At 36.1% G+C, this 18,235-nt stretch overlaps 2 protein-coding genes and 1 long non-coding RNA gene across 5 annotated transcripts in view; 1 reads left to right on the top strand and 2 right to left on the bottom strand.

Moving 5' to 3' along the window:
* The window catches only part of STAU2 (staufen double-stranded RNA binding protein 2), a 170,721-nt gene extending 170,588 nt beyond the window's left edge, over positions 1-133 (bottom strand). Inside the window, exon 1 of the mRNA XM_057363938.1 lies at positions 65-133. The gene's annotated coding sequence lies outside the window, so the exon portion shown is untranslated. The remainder of the gene's footprint in view (positions 1-64) is intronic.
* A 56-nt stretch (positions 134-189) lies between these two features.
* LOC130572322 (uncharacterized) lies at positions 190-16,856 on the top strand. Its single transcript, XR_008965206.1, has 3 exons — positions 190-700; positions 3,528-3,604; positions 16,763-16,856. It is a non-coding gene; the product is annotated as an uncharacterized LOC130572322 (long non-coding RNA).
* Positions 11,631-18,235, bottom strand: part of UBE2W (ubiquitin conjugating enzyme E2 W) — a 30,766-nt gene continuing 24,161 nt past the window's right edge. For 2 of the 3 annotated variants that reach the window (XM_057363944.1, XM_057363945.1), the window contains exon 6: positions 16,846-18,203. In XM_057363944.1, the coding sequence (XP_057219927.1) occupies positions 18,031-18,203 (173 nt within the window). In that variant the 3' untranslated portion in view covers positions 16,846-18,030. Of the gene's footprint in view, positions 14,740-16,845; positions 18,204-18,235 lie in introns of those variants that run through there. The other variant, XM_057363946.1, reaches the window with a different exon arrangement.

Raw genomic sequence — 18,235 nt, forward strand, 5'->3', positions numbered from 1 at the left:
CGGCGCGGGGCCCTGCGCCCTCCGCCCGCCCCCAGCCCCGGCGGGCCCGGCACCCCGCGCTCACCTTCCCCCGCCGGGCCGGGGCCAGAGCCGGGGCCGGGCTGCACCACACGGCGGGGCTTCGGCACCGCAGAGGAAACTCCGACCCGGGGAGAGCGGAGAGCAGCGGCGCGGGGGCCGCGCCGGTCCGTGAGTGGGGTTTGGAGCGGCCTGGCGCGTGTGCTCTGCCCCCTCTCGGCTGCTCCCGAGCGCCGCTGTCTGCACCGCTCCTTACGCGTCCRGAGAGAGCGAGCTGCGGGCAGCGAGACTTCAGGCAAGGAAAAAGAAAATAATGGCTGGCAGAAATACAGGGGGAGGGGGGCAGCCACCACAGCACACCAGAGAAGAGGCTTGATTTTATTTCCTCTTGCTGGTGTTACTCATCTCGCTCTGGCTTGGACCACTAACTCTCCAACGTACTTCCCCTCTCCCTCCGAAGAGAGCTGTATTCAGAGAAAGGCAAAAACTCATAAACATGATTTATGTTAAAATTTTCTTCTGTCTAGAATTAGGGCAAATACTTCTGGAAGAGAAGACAACTGATGGAGTTGCTGGGCGCTGCCTGGAGGGAGGCTGCAGGAGTGAGGGCCAGGGAGTGTAGCTGTGGAGGTTCAGCCGGGGAGGTTCCACGGCGCATCATTGAAACCTCCTCCCTCCCCAGGTGGGCACAAACCCTCCCTCCTTACAGTGCCCGGGCTCAGCTACATAAAGCCCTGGCTAAATTGCTGTTTCTGTGCCTTTCTAATCAAAACCAACGGTTCTTTGGCTTTGCCACCATAAAAATGTTTAACTTGTTGCCAGGTTTCAGGTTTGCACATCCCTTACAAAAGGCAGAATTAGATGGAAAAATTTAAAAAGAAAACTGCCAAAACAAAAAATGCTTACGTAAAAAYGAGATTAAATTCTAAATTCTTTCTTCCTTTAAATTAGAAATTAATAGATTGATGGGGGGGAATCAAGTAAATTACTTTCTCACTTTCTTTAGTATGAAAAAGATAACATTAAAATTTTTATCTCAAAGTAATCAGAAGTTTATTGTTCATTAATAAAAGATTTCCAAGTTTAATCCACAATCTATCTAATTTATTTGGTAAAAATCTGTTTTCTTGATTGGCTTAAACAAAACAAACCAAGAATTTTTAAATCTATGCRAAATCCAGGTAGAAGCATCAGAACTGGAATCATCTTCCTACCTGTTTTGCAAGATTGCACTAACAAAATTCCTCAGGCTTAGAAGCAAAACTAGATTTTTTTTGAAGGGAAAGATCTATGTCTTTTTGCTACACAACTAAGTTTTAATGATAGGCATGAGAGTTATAACATTATTCATAGCAAATGTAACTTTAAAATACAACGGATAAATCAGGATCAGAATGAGTCCACACTTCATATTTCCTCCAGTATGTTATTCCATGAGAATTCTTTTTCATTATCATTGATACCAAGAGATGGATCAGTACTGAGCAAAAAAGAAAAAAATGTAGCCTGACAGGATTCCCAARCATGGTGTAGGAACACTCTAAAAGCACAGAGTCCAGGTGAATTTTGGTAGTAAGCTTGCATATTGTAGATAATTTACACACCAAATACATGTTACGACACCTAGTGGCAGAGCTGTATTGTATCTAAATGATTTTGCAAGCTTTTATTCATAGTAACAGAWCACTAAGATGGTATTTACAACTTGTTTAAAAACACGTTGGGAACTCAGCATTTGCTATGGAAGTTTTATACGTACCCTGKATTCAGCAGTGCTAGCTTGTTAATCCTCCCCTTCTCATTGCTCCATTGTTTTGTTTTATGTTTCTGAGATTCCTTACCCCTTAATTTAAGAACTGAGGACAGAAATACACAGTATAGTACAATTTCTTATGTAGTCTTCTGATATAATGTAGCAATGGATAATAATGGAAGTACTTTTCATTGGGCTACTACAGATTTTTGCACGAGTAGAAGTTCATTCACATGCTGAATCATGATGATGCTGTCCATAGAAGTTTGTGGAGTTCTTTCGTTTTTCCCTTGTTTTTTTTTGTTTTTTTGTTTTCCTTTGTAATTTAATGTCATGTCATTTTTGCTTTACTTACTATTAGTAKTTTGAAGAAGAACCCTACAGCACAGCACATACACAGCATCCCAATGTACCCAGAGAAAAATGCATCCAAATAATGTCAGCATCATGTTACAAGGGAGGTTTTGTGAACTTTCTGAAATAGACAGAATTATAGAATTCTATAATATAAACAAGCCTCTAAAATCTCCAAGCTTTGCTATTATTTCAATACCTAACATTTTTATAATATTRCTAGTAGAAGACAGCTAAAAGCTTAGTTTAAAAATGTATCTTGAGATACATTTATCAACTAAAAAGTCTTGTATCTTGACATACATTTTGTGGTGCAAATGGAATGTAGTTGAAAGAAAACAGAATAAAAAAGAGCAGATTTCATCCCAAAACTTACCATTTATAGGCAAATATTTTATGAAACAAGGATTAATATATGTTGTAATAATTTTAAGTTCGTGGGTGTATTTTGCTTTTTTAATGTTTCCTATAGGATTGGAGCTTTATATATCAGAACAACTAAACTGCATTAGTAGTCACTTCTTTAGATTTACTGCACTTTTATGTTTGAGAGTTTTTTCCCTGCTGCTGCTGCTGCTGAGATACAGGATAAAGGCTAGTTAGCACACCTCCAGTCAATGCAGCTTAATACAACATAMAACTTCTCAGGTTTCGAAAACAAGATGCATAGTTTGTGTATACTCTTTCCCTCCACTCCCTTATTAAACAACAGGAGTGTCATGACTTGCCCAACAATCTAGTTTCAGTATGCAAGCTGTTAACAGGAGTGATTAATTCAGAATGCAGTTTGAAAATAACAAAAGGCCACATCAATGCCTAAATGCAAATATCTAAGTGGGGAAAAGGATAGTCATTCTATGTGGTCTGTACACACAAGTGCAGGACACTTAAAGCTATTTGGCCTTGTCATTTTTAACCTCAGATTCAGAAAAAAATAAACCATCACTTTCACACTCACTTGCAAAAAATAAAAATATTTTAATTTTTACTAATATATATTTTTATTAGAATTGTAATTTTCAAAGAAAACTGAAAGAATTTGGATGGTAATTTGATACTAAAGTTGAAAGCATAATGAAGTTCATAGAGTGCTCATAAAATACTGATAAGAAGCAAATGATGCATTATTTACATTAGTCAGTCATTCAGCTGAATAAAAGCCTCGAATAGCTTAGTACCAGAAGAACAGGTCACTTAATTTTCTTAATAATACTCTTCCAATCATTAAAAGCAAAACACAGGAGCTTGGGATTATAGTTGATTAAAATACAGTATTATTAATGAACTAAAGTCTAGTCAGACCACTGCTCTCCCCAATTACAGGTGCAGAACTGTGACTAYAAAAGTAGATTTTTTTACTACAATGCATGACATACAAATGACTAAATCAATTTCTCACTAGGTGGTACATGGAATGAGAGGCATGAAAAAACCAAGACAAAACAAACTACATGTAAATACTGTGAAGAGTTTTCTCAGGTAATTGAAAACATTTACTCTTTATGCTCCAGTGAGGTCTCACAAGCATGAATTTTAACAACTCATACTAACACACTATCTTTGATGATTCATGTCTAGAATGTGAGTTCCCTAAACCACACGAATCACCCAATCACTTCAAGAATCTAAATTATGTGAACTAGAACTTGCACTTGTCAGCATATGTTGAATTTTTCCATCACTGTTGGTGTAAGGACATTGAGAAAACTCTAGGTTCCTCATCTCCTTTAACAAGTATCRTTTTTAAAACACAAAGTGAATCCGACCAGAATGATGTGCTGATTTTGCAGTTACCAGCTTGCACCTAGGTCTCCTTTCATTAAGGTATGAACACTGTTTCTTTATCAGTTGACCCACTGGCCCAAATTCAGATTGCTTGGCAGGTAGCATTGAATTTCCCAGTAATTACTTGCTGCCATGGCTTTCATACATCAGTGCTGGGAATAGTAAAGCCATGTTAARTAAGTGCTTTACCCTTCTAATAATGCTAGTGAAACTTTAAAATTATATTGGTTAATTACTTTATAGTAAATATTAGGAGTTGTACTGCACATTCAGAAAGCTTCACATCACTCATTATCATAGTTGTGTATCCAAAACTGCACAAAAGTTAGCCCTAAGTCTCTAGTTTTAATTTGCACATTTAATTTGTGACTGTTATTTCCATAATTTTCTGTTTATTGGTACACTAAGTACAGTAAAAAATTCTGTAGTCATCCCACCTTCTTACAACTACAGAAAATGTGATATTGCATATTTATACCTATTAGTTAATATGTATATTAACTGCATAAACTTTGTGTATGTATATGCACAGATACTTAATATAAATTCATCACCCATTATGAATATTGGAAACTTCTCATATATCCTATGTGTTTTTCAGATATATAAAAAAAAAAAAAAAAAAAAAAAAAAACCCAAAAAAAAAAACAACCCAAAAACACAAAAAAAAAAAAAAAAAAAAACCAAATAAAAGACAAGATTTTAATTACTTCTATAAAGCACAGAGCATAGAATGGCAGAAGAGAACCAAGGTCATTCAAGTCAGCCAGGGTTTCACATCTCATGGCTACAGCAATGAAGACAAATGTAACTACAGTTTGATAAATCAGCAAGAATAATATCAGAACTGAAGATCATGGTATATTGGCTTTCCATTAAAAAGCACAGAGACACTTAGAAAGGGCCTATTTCTACATCAGTAGGCATTGCTATCTGATTACACTGGCTTTGCACAGGAGAGAAGTTTGGGAAAGACAAAGCATAATTACAGGGCAAGGAAACAACAGATTCTGTAAGATTAAATTCCTGTTTACAAGCCTGGGGTTTTTGAGGGTTTTTCTTTACTGATAGCATTCTGACTACATAAAAAGGCCTTCAAACAAGCCCAAACATGATGCTATTTCCATTGACAGTGTTGTACAAGAGGATCACGCCCATCTTGAAATGGTTTGGACTCTCATTAGTGCCTCTCAGTGCAGGCACAGGTTACAGCAGCACTTCAAACATAATCAAAGTGACACCCATAATGCGACCAGTTTGTACATCAGCATACGTACRTTTATTTGCACCATCATGCTGCTGAGAGACTGTACCTAATCAGACCTATTGCCACCCTTACRAGTAGCATACTGTAACAGACTAGATCCCAGAGAAAGCAGGCTTTAGGCCTTTACATCTTTACATCAAGGCCAGTGTTTGACATGAAAACTAAGTATTTCACTAAGCACATTCTTATACTGACATTAAATTTACCTGATACAGATAAAAAGATGAAAGGACACAWGTAGTCCAATGAGAATTTAATCAGTAGAAAGATGCTTTCCATTCTGCTTAGTTCATTTGCTTCCCATCCATCTCTATTAAGTTACACTGCTAAATACTATTTTATTGCAGGACAGTGGAACAATTCTGCAACAAGTTGAAAAGGGCCTGCATTTCCATTTTGTAGAAGTAMAAGAATTATTAAGGAAACTAGGCGAGATTATAAATTCATACAGTAATTAAACCTGTAATAAATAAGCAATTTCTTAAATTATTATTCTCTTGGAACARGAACTACCTTAGACTTATATGAAGCCAACTGCAAGAGCAGAAAAGAGAAATTGTCTGTACCCTGTATTCATACAGAAAAAAGGATTCCCCCTCTCCCAGCCCCAGGAAAAAAAAAAAAACTGTTCAGAAATTACCAGTACTGCAAGCATGACTCAGTRCACAACATAAAGGGTTTATCATGGTCAACAGGAATGGTAATAAAGCCTTGCCTACATATGCTTCTAAGTATAGAATCTCATGAATGGCAACACTAAAAGCAAGGGCAACTGGCAGCATTGTCACTCAAATGATGTTTATTTTTAGAGGATTACCATGCCTCCAATCTGCTGTTAGGACTATCTCCTGCCAGCACACACAAGCTTCATTCTCAGTTGCACCCAATTTTTTAAGTGACAGCTCTTAGAGCAACAAGATTCCTGATACTTCTAGGGACTGTAACAACACACAGCTTTAAAACARGTGGARTGTACTTGAGTAAGCAGCAGGTATRGCATCAGCTGAAAATACAGAATCAATGCATGTAACACCTACATCAAATACAACTGAAGTCCTCCGTTTCACCCTCAAAGTATCCATTTCCAAGAGAGCTTACCGTGCAAGAAGTTTGCTGTATATTATACGTTATAGCAACAARTACTGTAACTTTCTCAGAGGACAGCAATGAACAAATAGTATAACAATGAATTCTGAGAGCGAGATAAATCATATCAGTATTAGATGAATTTGATTAAAGTTGTTTGGCATCACATCATTTCACAATCCTGACAAAAAATTAGGACCCCGCCTCTTAGTAAAGGTTTTTCGGGTCTGATGACCAAATTACAAACTACTGGCTTGTAATGAAGCACAAATATTGTCAGGCACATAAAAATAGCTGGAATTTTATTGCTATATGAAGGTATAATACAGTGGAAAGTAAGGTTTGCAGCAGTTCTAACTTGATAWTTTTTTTTAATGAGCAGTCAGTGTAGTGTTCTCCCATTAATGATAAAATTCCCACCTTATCCTGCACCATCACCAAATCATCAGTTCACCAYTGTGTGCTAGCTATGCCAGGACAATGAGAGTTTGGGAGTACAGAAACTCTAGTATATTTTGAGAATTGACACAAATGGGCTAACTGGATATTTTACTAAAATGTTCCTATATAACACATCATTGAGCCAGACATTTCCTACCCACCCAATAATTTACCAAAAGCATTAGTTTTATGATGGTTGAATGTTGGTGAATTTGACAAATTAAGCAAGAGTAAACCCCCACATAATTTGAGAAGTTTAGTGTTCGYTCAATGAGAGAATAGGATCAATTTATTTCCTGGAACAATAAATAAAAAGGCAAGGTCTATGGCAGATCTGTATATCTCTGTATTTCTCTGGAAGTTTAAACAGAGCTCACATGCCTTCATAGAAGTTTGAAAATGTTTTGATTCTTCAAAGGCATATTAAGACAAAGCATAAACAAATTACAAGACACTGCATCTTTACAGATTGATTTGAAAACCCTGGGGCAGTTTTATCTGTTCCCTTGTTACACTTAAGGTTCACTATGGAACCCAGTGTATTACTGATTTATATATACATTGGATAAAAGAAAAGCAAAGTCAACAGAAAAAAATACCTTAGATTTAAAAAATTGAAATTTGAAAGGAGCATTTTGCAAGTATTTTTAGGTTTTAACTTCCAGACAAAAGCTATCGATTCTCACTTCCTTTTTTCCACATTATTTTTAATGCAGTATCTTTGCTTTAAAAAAKATCATAAAGAATGAAAATGTTGATGGTAGCTGACTCTTTTAATTGAAAAGCTGCAATTAATAAGGTGTTTGATACTGTATAAAATAAGATAAAACATATAAAGACTGATAGACACTAAAATCAACTCAATTTATGCATGGCCTAAGCAAGATTAGTACCCAACTTCAGTATGTACCCACACATATAACTGCTATTGAGACCAAACCCAAGAMATAAAACTGTATGACAGAGAGATGCAGCATTCTGGTGGACCATGCAGAAAGATTCCTTTCTAGATGCCAAATCCTGCCATAATACTTGGCAAATATAAGAAAGAGTTGTAATTGCTTTACCATATGACAAACAGTCCATAGTGACAGGACCCATTACTCAAAATCAAGCACCAGTACATTAAKGGCTGTCTTGAAATACACAGAAAAACATCTCAACACAAAACAATATGGAATCAGCTTATGCAGAGATCACCACACATGTTCCAATTACATCTTTGGTTTACTCCAAAGAAAACCCTGAGACATTACACTTGCTGTGCAGGGATGCTCCAGACTGATCCGGCTGGMACAGTTCTTGTTATCCTTACCCGGGCACATCCAATACTGAATAAGAAGTTCAGATGRATTTACATTTCACAAGTCTTTCAGGAAGACCAAAGCCTTAGCATATTGCATGCTACAGTTACTAATGTAAGGAAACTTGCCTTCTGGATGAAATGACAATTTATACCAGTATCCAAATGGTAAGCCTTTATAATTCACTTTCAAAAAGAGTTGCACACAAATGAGTTAAAAAACCCTCAGTATTAAAACATCTAGAAGTAGAGGATAAATTGAATGTGACAAAAATCCAGAGCAGCTTTTAGGGAAAAGAATTCTAAGCTTTTCTAGACAGTGTTCTCCAATACTACCCAAGATACTAGGAAGACATATTAGTGCCTAGGTATGCTAGTCCATTCCTACAGACTAAAGCAAGGAAGCTAACAGAAGAAATTCTCAGAATTACAAAGCACATAGCAAACCACTGTATCCAGTCTATTTTCCATTTGCAAGGTTTCAAAATCTCCTGTCACGTACAGCATGAAATCTACTTTGCTCAGTTTGTWAGGGTTTCTGGAAAAATTAATGCCGAGGCAAAAAAAAAAACCTATTACCTCAGTTCATGGAGAGAGCTACCCATTCTCTTTTCCTTAATGTAGTACATCTCAACAAGCTGCTACTGGTTTTCATACAGGACCTTGATCCTGCAGTTTGCATTGTGACCATAGTTGCCTTTCAGTTCCCCTTTTCCAGGTCTTTTGAAGAACTTTGCATCGTAAGAGTTATAGATTGGTGCAATTGCTGATGTGCTCTTAAAAAAAAAAAAAAACACCACAAAAAAAATCACCAAAAAAACAAACCCAAACCCGAAATCCCAAAACCAGAGAAACCCAAAACAATATGCCACCAGCCACTGATCTTCAGAGAACCTTCAGGATGCTAACAAACTTAAGAACTGGTTGTTCTCCCTCCCACCCTACTTTATGAGCATATCTTATCTCCATGTGGTATCCTTACTGTGTGGGTCAACACAATTTGAAGGAGCATTTGAAAAATCATTCCCAATACAGGACTGTCTGGATTATTATTAAAGAACCTGAAGTCACCTGTTACTCCAGCATAATGCTTAAGACAGTAGTTACTGCTTAGGACAGATGCCAATGCCCAGGTACCTAAGAGATTAAAAGAGCTAAGAGTCCAAAATCCAGTGTGATGCGAAGATACCAGTGCAAGATGATGCCTCCAATTTATCCCCTCATCTCAATTCTCACGGATTTAAAGACTTATGCAAATCTGGACTTTGGGCTTGATGTACTTTAAGTTATCTGGAGTTTAGATGACTTATCTTTCTCACTCGTTTATTTAGTTATGTATACAACCTATACAGCATCTTCCAGAGTTCTGATCTTCAATAAATTGCCTACAGCAATGGGACRTAACTTCTCATAGCTTCTGCGTAACACATTTGCTAATGCTTTACATTATGCAGAAAATTCTAAAGATACAAATCATTTAGCCCCCACCTTCCAAACACCAGCTTTCCATTTCTTGCACTATTGATTATGCAGCAAGCTGATTGAATTTGCTAATTGAGAAGACAGATTTTCACTTTTTTTTTAAGTTTACCATGTCAAATCATCTCAGTGCAGACTCAAGAAAAAGGTTAGATGCAAGGTAGGAATGTAAATCATTAGACTGGAAAGGAAGGAGTACAAATTCCTCCTTCTCTGGTAATAGCAGGAACCATGCTTGATTTTATCTTTCAGGATTAAATGCCCCAGAGAACTGCATTAGCAATATCCAGATAATATTGTAGTCCCGGTATGACAAAGSGCCCAGAATGTTTATTTGAACAGCTTTAACCCTGACCTACTTCGAACAAAGCACTTCAAGGGGCTTGAAGAAAACAGGTTCCCAATTGCTGAAGGCATGACAAAAGTTTTGAGGTCTTATCATGGAGATTTTAAATACCAAAAACCAGGCCAGGATGAGGAAAAGAATTGTGGTCAGTGTTACAGGATTTCAGATTGTAACATCTTTCTTTGAGACCATCATCATGGATGATGATCGATTCTTCACTGGATTCCTATTCAGAAGAGTCTCTTGTAAGCAGCTCCTTCACCAGAAGAGGTCAAGAGAAAAATGTCCCTTCAAAAGAYGACATTACACTGCAGACAGCATGTATATAAACTAGAGGGAGTTAAATGCAATCTAACCTACTACCACCAACTCACACACTAAAGCTCCTATGAAGTATTATATTAGAGATTGTGGACACAAACTTATATATCTGATCTTTACACTGATATACACTGCACAGTCTATCGATTTGGCATTTCATTTTTGGTTTTTAAATACAAAAGAAGTACCTGAATGAAACCTACAGGCTTTTGCCTAGGTCCTTCAGGATAGGAATTGCTTTGGAACTACAATGTTACTGAAATGCTTTTCCTTTGTAATTCAAGAAAAATTCCCTTTAGCTCCAGAGAGAATTTGTTACATTGAATCAGCTGCTCAAAACTCCTTTAACACTGTTTTTAAAAGTACACAAAATCTGGAAGAAAAAGAGATGGCAAGTGAACAATTTTCTTCCACTGCTGTTACCAGTAAAATGAAATAAAAGCAGAGGCTAAGTATTTTCAAATTAGTATTTCTGAATTATATTTTATAGTAAAAGGCAACTCATGRTATTTCTATTCTTCCAGTTTTATAAAGGTATTTAAAATTCTGGAGGCTTTGAAATTTAGTATTACTCCCGGGAACAACAGGCCAACCAGCACCTGGCACACGAATCAAACCCAAAGTCTTTCTTCCAATGCTGCTGTGTGACTGCAGCTGAGATGGAATACCACTAAGGCAGCTTAATTCCCCTAACTCAGTTCAACACCAAACTATTCAGGTACCACTGTGTATTAGAGCAAATCCAAACTGGATTGGGTGATACAGACTAAAAGTAACTGGTTTTAAAAGAAATCTATTTTTCAGAATGATCAGGATTTGTGAGCATGCKAAGTCAACATAATGCTCAATTGCTCTACCAGACAAGGCAAAAACCATACTGACTTCCCCCAAACCTTGAAATTCTATAGGTGTACTATTGCAGATCTCTTAATATCAACAGGACATGYTCTAATAAACACGAGAGCCACAGATGGAGGGTTTTTCCCCCTCTCTTTTTACAACATCATTAATTACTGACCTGGAAACTTTATAGTCTCCTTAAACCATACCTTTAAATATAGTTCACATCTTARGTTTTTGTCACACTTTCAAAAAAAGTAGTAAATAAAAATCAAGCATCCAGAATAACCTTCACAACACAGGATACATGAATTTAAAAACTGAATTTTTCATTAAAATACATGTTTTAGGTATGAAGTGCTTAACCTTTTACAAACTAGAAGACATCATCTCTTGAGCAAAAAAATTGTACAAACAAAACTCCAAGCAATTACAGGTGTGGGGCAGAGATTTAATTAAACAGTCCTGATATATGCTGACAAAGTAATACAAACTCCCTTCCCACCACTGCAGCAAACAAGAATCCTGCACCTGAAACTTCTCATTAGAAGTGCTTGTCAAATGGCAAAAAAACCAAAAAACATGATAAAGAACTATTTGATCATCTGTGAAAAAGGAAAGCATTACATGTTAGTGATTTATTTTTTTTTTTTACTAAATAAGCTATTTCCCTCAGCTGTTACAACAGATACCCTCTGGAGAAAGAGGAAACACCTTGCTTCTATGCCAATTCCTCCCAATATGCTTCACAGCATGTCAGAATTACTGGCAGCTTTGTCYCAAGAGTGGCTGAATGTAAGGAACTATGCTTCTGCACTCCACCATGAAAAGGTCCACACGTATTTCCATTCAATGGTAGTAATCTATTTTAAAACAAGAATTTATTGTGTTATAGTATAAAGACACTAAACACAAAACAAAGTGTTTAACAACATGAATATTGACACAAAATAAAAGCAAGATAGTTTCAAGCCAATTCTGTAACCATACSACGTGAGAAATTCCAAGTGAAAGATAGTTACATACACAGGGTCACCCTAGGAAAAGGATGGCACCACCTTCATCTAATCCAAGCCCTATTTCAGGACATCATACCATTGTCAGAATAGTTGCATTATTTTGAGGGCTTGAGTGGTATATAAGCTTTGTCTTGGCCCTCTCTGTATAGGTGAACTTACCCACAGATCTACAAGAGAACCAATGAGGCATTTCTACTGTAAACTAAAAGACCTGAGGTACATTCTCTTCTAATCTACCTTGCATTTCCTTGATCTAAATATATTATAGGGGGTGGGAGTTTATTTATTAAACAGCAGCATAAATTTGGTTATTTAACTTCACTATAGTCCATGTAATAGCACAGGTCAATAAAATGCATAATGCTTTGCACTACAACACCCAACTTCAACAAAATACATATGSTATGTGATAAAGCTTCTCTGAAACCATGTATTGTAGTTTCACAAGCCACTATATGAAAAGGTAACTGAATCTGAGATGTACTTAAGCCATTTCTTCAGACATTACCTGGTCACATTAAGGTCTCTTTCCTGTGGACAGTTTTCAGAGGATCCATYATGTGAACCATTCATACATGAATTTCTCAACTTTTCAATTAATACAGAGCAGGTAACAAGACTATACAGATTAAGTATCAGATTACGGCTCTTTCATAAGAACCATTCCAAAAAATAACCAGTTTGATGAACTCACAACAAAATTTTGCTAAACAAAAAGTTTAGAGCGTAAGTRTTTCTTTTGTTTAAAACAACCTTTTTTTTTGGCTCTTAAAAGAAAATTATTTCTATGGTTCAAAGGCTCACTGTGAAAATATATACACACACATCAAATTCATATCCAAAGCTAGATTTTGCCATTGAGTTTTAAAGGCCAAGAAATATTTTCAGTACAGTAGAAAAAAAAAGCAGTTCCTGAAGTATATTGTAGCCTCGCTTCATTGCCAGTATCTATAGTTCTGATGCTGTACAAAATACTTCTCTGAAGCAAATCCATCTGAACTCGATCCACCCTGAGTTAAGCATCTATACTTTTTTTTAAAATGTTTTAACAATAGGTAACAGAGAAGTATGTACAAGGCTATAAAACGTCAGTTATCATACAGCAGATTAAAAAAAAAAATCAGTCTTTTCAGCCAATTTTCAGTTTGTTATTGTAGTTATTCATTCTGGATTTGGTTTAGGGATTTTTTTTTGCTTTTGTTTGTTTGTTTTTACATCAAGTTATTACTTGATTTAGACATTCATGCATTAATTGCTTGAAATTTTGAGTGCAACTATAAGGCAACAGTAAAAAAAAATATAGAAATTTTGCATATGTGTAAAGGTATTAAGTTTATAAAAGTGCTTCCTAAAAAGACAACCTAATTGCAGTATCAAAATATTACAGAGTGCTGAGAACAACTATAATTTCAATAAATGTTGCTCCACAGAAAAATGTCTGATTTTAGGCTTTTTCCCCTTTTGTTTGTGAAGAAAAGCCTGGAAAAATTGGCATGGCTACGTGGGACAAGCAAGTTAAGAAAATATACTTTAGTCTAAACTTAAATAAGAAGGTCCACACTTTTTTTGTGAAAACTTTAAGCCTCTGTCAAAAATGTATTTTTTTTTCTTTTTATAATACAGGATCAAAAGACAAGATGATGCTTACAAGATAAAGAAATAATTTACATGAAAATATCTTCTGACAAAGCTTTTCAATCAAAATATTGTTTTGTAACATTCGAACATGACATACAACACAAAAGAAACAGTGAATGCAAACAAAAGAATGTTATATGGATTGCTTTTGAACACATAAATAAATGAAATATTGGTGTAGGCAGTAGGGCTCATGCTGATGGCTAGCAGGAAATAACAGTGTGCAATCTATTTGGAAAAAGCTCTAAAGTACAAATTACAAGCCCAATTACGGACCGCAGCAAGTTCAGTTATATCACTGCCATCCTCTATCTCCAAAATAAAATTCTTGTTTAAATCACTCATACCCTAAATTACTCATACCTTTGCTTCAGAGATATGAATAACTATATACAAAAAGTAGTTTTATTTCACCATAGGGATAACATTGTACCTCTCTGCCAATGTCACTTGAAAAACCGCCCATGTCAAAACAATTTGACAGCAGATAAACAATTTAATAAATACGTAATGATCTTATTACAGTCCTTCAGCTAGGCATGTTAACTCATGCTGCTAGTTTTGTGGTCACAGTGCATAGAATCCAAATATAAAAGAATGGGCTGTATTTAAGGTAATTGTCAATCCCTTGCTTATAATCCAAATATATCCAAAACTTTCATAAGCTCTGTCATGAGTCAATCTTTTTTTGTGGCAGGAGCAAAACCGTTCCCTGGTACAATGTCCATTGCCGGCAATGGATGCACCAAAACCGCCAAGGAGCTCAGTGTTATTGCACAATATATGAAGACCTGGAATTCTTCCAAAAGCTTAAAAAAAAAATGGAATTATTCTGACATTTCTGGACACCTGCATTAATACTGTATGACTAATAAAAGCATGTCAGTTGCATGGACTGAACCAGCGATCAACATGCGCCCAGAATGCACACTAGTAAAAATGCAGTCAAAGGAAGTAGTCTTCATTGCCTATAGGTCACTTCCAGTCAAAGGTTAAAGTTCAAAGACTGAATGATCAAAGTGCTCATTTTCTCAGTAGGACTATCTTCTGCTACGAGGATCACAAAATGGTGGCATCAACATGTGTCATCTTTAAAATAAAAAAAGAGCATTTATGGAAAACATATAARCATTCTAATTCCAAATTAGCAAGGTGCTATATGCAGAAACAATTCCTAGCATWGACAGTAACATGCAGAGGAAATACCCTGATTGAGTAATTCTGTTGTTTTGTTCAATCATGACTCGGGGAAAATAGAGAGGATCAAAAACTAAACTTCCAAAACACACATACTCCCCCAAAAATATTAGTATCAGCAAATATTCAATTGAAAGAGCAGTCATTTCCATACTTGATATTTAGAAAGACACTTGCCAGGAAAATGAAAAATCAAATACGCTTAACATTTTACACCCTTGAAGTATAGCAGGTCCACAACAGTTCTCGAATTAAGACATCCTTTTATAACGAATRTATAGGGAAAAAACCTGGCACAATGGGCTGCTTCTGATGCATTCTCAACCCTTTATATGCTTACAAGTGTATATGTGTGTATATATATGTATATATATACATACATGTATATTCACATATTTATAAGATTCAACACAAAACCATAGCTTACACAATTATGCAAAGAATAGGTTACTACTATAAACCTARAATCTTGAAGCTGAAAGTAAATTACATACGATAAATTTCAGACATTGTGATTGGACCAGACATATTACAAAAATGCATGTTCTATGCCTATCTTTTCTGCATTGTGCTCCATATTAATGCTCTCCCTTTTAAACATTCTCCTTCACTTATCAAGCTGCAGTATATTTGTACCTGCTAGCAGCAAATATTGAGCTGTTAACAGAAAGCAAACTCTCTGCTTATTTTTAAAGCACTTACTTATAACCTCCCACATCTAAAAAATGCAGTCTCATAAACATTCTACATTTTAATGGGAAAACATCATATTAAACCTATTACTTGTAAAGAAACTCATTTTTATAGTAGGCTACAGTACATGCAAAAAAAGAGAGACAGAAAGATTTAAATGGTGTTCTAAAATTTTAAGCCAAATACCAGAGAAAACATATTCTACTTAAGAGAAAACCCAAATCAAAACCAAATCCAAAAGTAGCAAGGAGGTGCTGATTGAAAGCAAACTTCCATTACTTTTCCCACTCCCACAAAAAAAAAAAAAATCTACCTCCTGAGAACAAAAAAGTCAAGCAACAGCTTTATGAAACCAATTTCAGTCTGGATTCCCAAGTAAACTGTATCTGGATGATCCTCCCTTGTCTTTAACAGAACATGAGCAACTCTCAGATTGAAATTCCACAAGAAAAGTCAATGCACAGTTGTAACAGACATTGGGTAGGGTAGGTTATCTAGAAATATTTTCAGTTATCAAGGATCAGGAGCTTTACAACAGGGCTTRTCAGGACATCATTTCATAGCAAACAAGACTCCTTAACTGCTTGTGACTAAGTTGCTGTGTTGGGACAGGGATGAAATGAGATTAAAAACTCTGTACTAAGTTAAATGCAGACACATAATTTACATTCCAGAATATGTCTCAAAGTGTCCCTTTATCACTCTGTGTTTATATGGGCTTGCTTTACATCAGCTCCCAACCATGCACTATTTTGCTCCCAGGTAAATAAATTCCAGGCACATATTGAAAAAAAAGTATTTTCCTTCAAATGCATGTAGTAATACAAATGACAGGCTTCTTCCTATCTCTTCAAAACAGAGAGTTCTGATGCCACATTAAAGCTAAACCAGTCCAGTGGGTAGCTGATGGCAGAAGTGACAGAACCACTCTGCATCCCCCTCCACAGGTTGTCATATTAGCACTGGCATTGATTTTCACCCCGCAGTTACCTTGGACAGCCTGCTTTGKCTCCTGGGTGGGATTGTTTTTTCTTCCCCCATTTACCTAGCCAAATGTGCTAGATATATAACACTTCAGTTGAAGCATGAGCAGAAAATAAACAAGACACAAGCACCTTTTCACACTTCCCATTTTACTGTAACATACCATTTCTTTGAACTTGTTTAGAAAACACTGACAATTTAAAAATCATGCCTTGGCACTCTTGTTCTATGTCCACAGAGGAGAAACAAAATTAACTGAGAGAAGAAGCAAATGATACACACATAACTGGAAGGGAAACACTCCATCATTTATAAAATTTTTGCCCAGAGGACATCAGGTATGTTTTTATTTTCAATGTAAGAATTTAAGGCAGTGGGGAGCACAATGAGCTTTAAATCAAGAAGCAAGACAGCATGAGTTATTTAAACAACTGACTTCCTTTCTCTTTCCTCAGGTTKGTTTTTAGGTTACTCTGAATTTGAGGAGGAGTAAGGTTTTCTGGCCTCCAGAAAAAAGACCATTGCATAGTTACTTCATAGTAATTAAAAGACTCATTCATTGAACTGTAAGCACCTTGATGGTTTTGAGCCATAATAATACAACCTTCAGATTCAGTAATGCAGATTTCTTTTCATAYTAAGTAGCTGTTTTGCTTAATGCAAATTGAATTTCATGATGACGAAATARAACTAGTATCTGCAGACTGTTCTCCTTTTACAGATTTCTACTCTACATCAGAATGAGACTAATACAAATTAAATATAGACAGAACATATTTTAATCAGAAGATAAAGCAAATAAATGGAACTTTACTTGTTTCTTTTTAAAAATAATTAGCAAGTGAAAATAAAAAGTTACCAAAAACTCTCACAAAGCTGCCAATTAAGAGAAACCAAAACTAGAAATGGAGGCATACCAAACAAGAGCATGAAAAAAGAGAAGAGAAAGCTGAATAATCGGATGAAGATGAAAAATCCATCCTAGTGTGCAATATGATTATTATTCTTGGAGCCAGTTTTAAAAACAACCATATGATGGTCCCAAGTATCTCAAATACATCTTAATCTTGTGACATACAGCACTTCTCTTACTGTACTCAAACCACCTTGTTTCGAGATACTATTACTGTATTATGAGAAACAGAGTTTCATTCTGTTACATTACTATATGTCATAACCCCATGGGTCTCAGCCAATATTATGAAACTATCAAGTTTTTCTTGTTAAGACATCCATGGACTTTTAAGAAYCTTAAGAATTTTAAGGGTGAAGGTTTTGGCATTTGCCTCTTCAGTCATGAACATTTTCTTCCTCAGAATACCTGCTCTCATCTCACCTCAGGGACAGAACATATCCTGGAGTGGAATGGTCATAAAAAACAGAGGATGTCTTATGGTGGAACCTTCAACAAGAGGCAGTGATGGAATCAACTCTCCTACACCACAGTAGCATACAGTATTACCTGCTCTAACATATCCCTTCCCAAAATACTTGTACTTTCAATAACTACTGTTTGTACAGAATTTTCCTAGGGAAGGCAAGGAAAGCATTGCTAACAAGAGAGGAGAGAAACAAAATATAGCCCATCTCTACCCCCTTCTTCTCTCTTTCCTCACCAATGGAGTGGATAAGACAAGCACATACAGCCAACTGCAGCTCTGGGTAGAGGATGACAAATGCTGAGGCAGAAGAAAGAAACCACACAGTATAA

Source organism: Malurus melanocephalus, unplaced genomic scaffold (genome assembly GCF_030028575.1).
Source record: "Malurus melanocephalus ecotype Western Australia unplaced genomic scaffold, MMel_1.1 scaffold_32, whole genome shotgun sequence".
NCBI classification, from domain to species: domain Eukaryota; kingdom Metazoa; phylum Chordata; class Aves; order Passeriformes; family Maluridae; genus Malurus; species Malurus melanocephalus.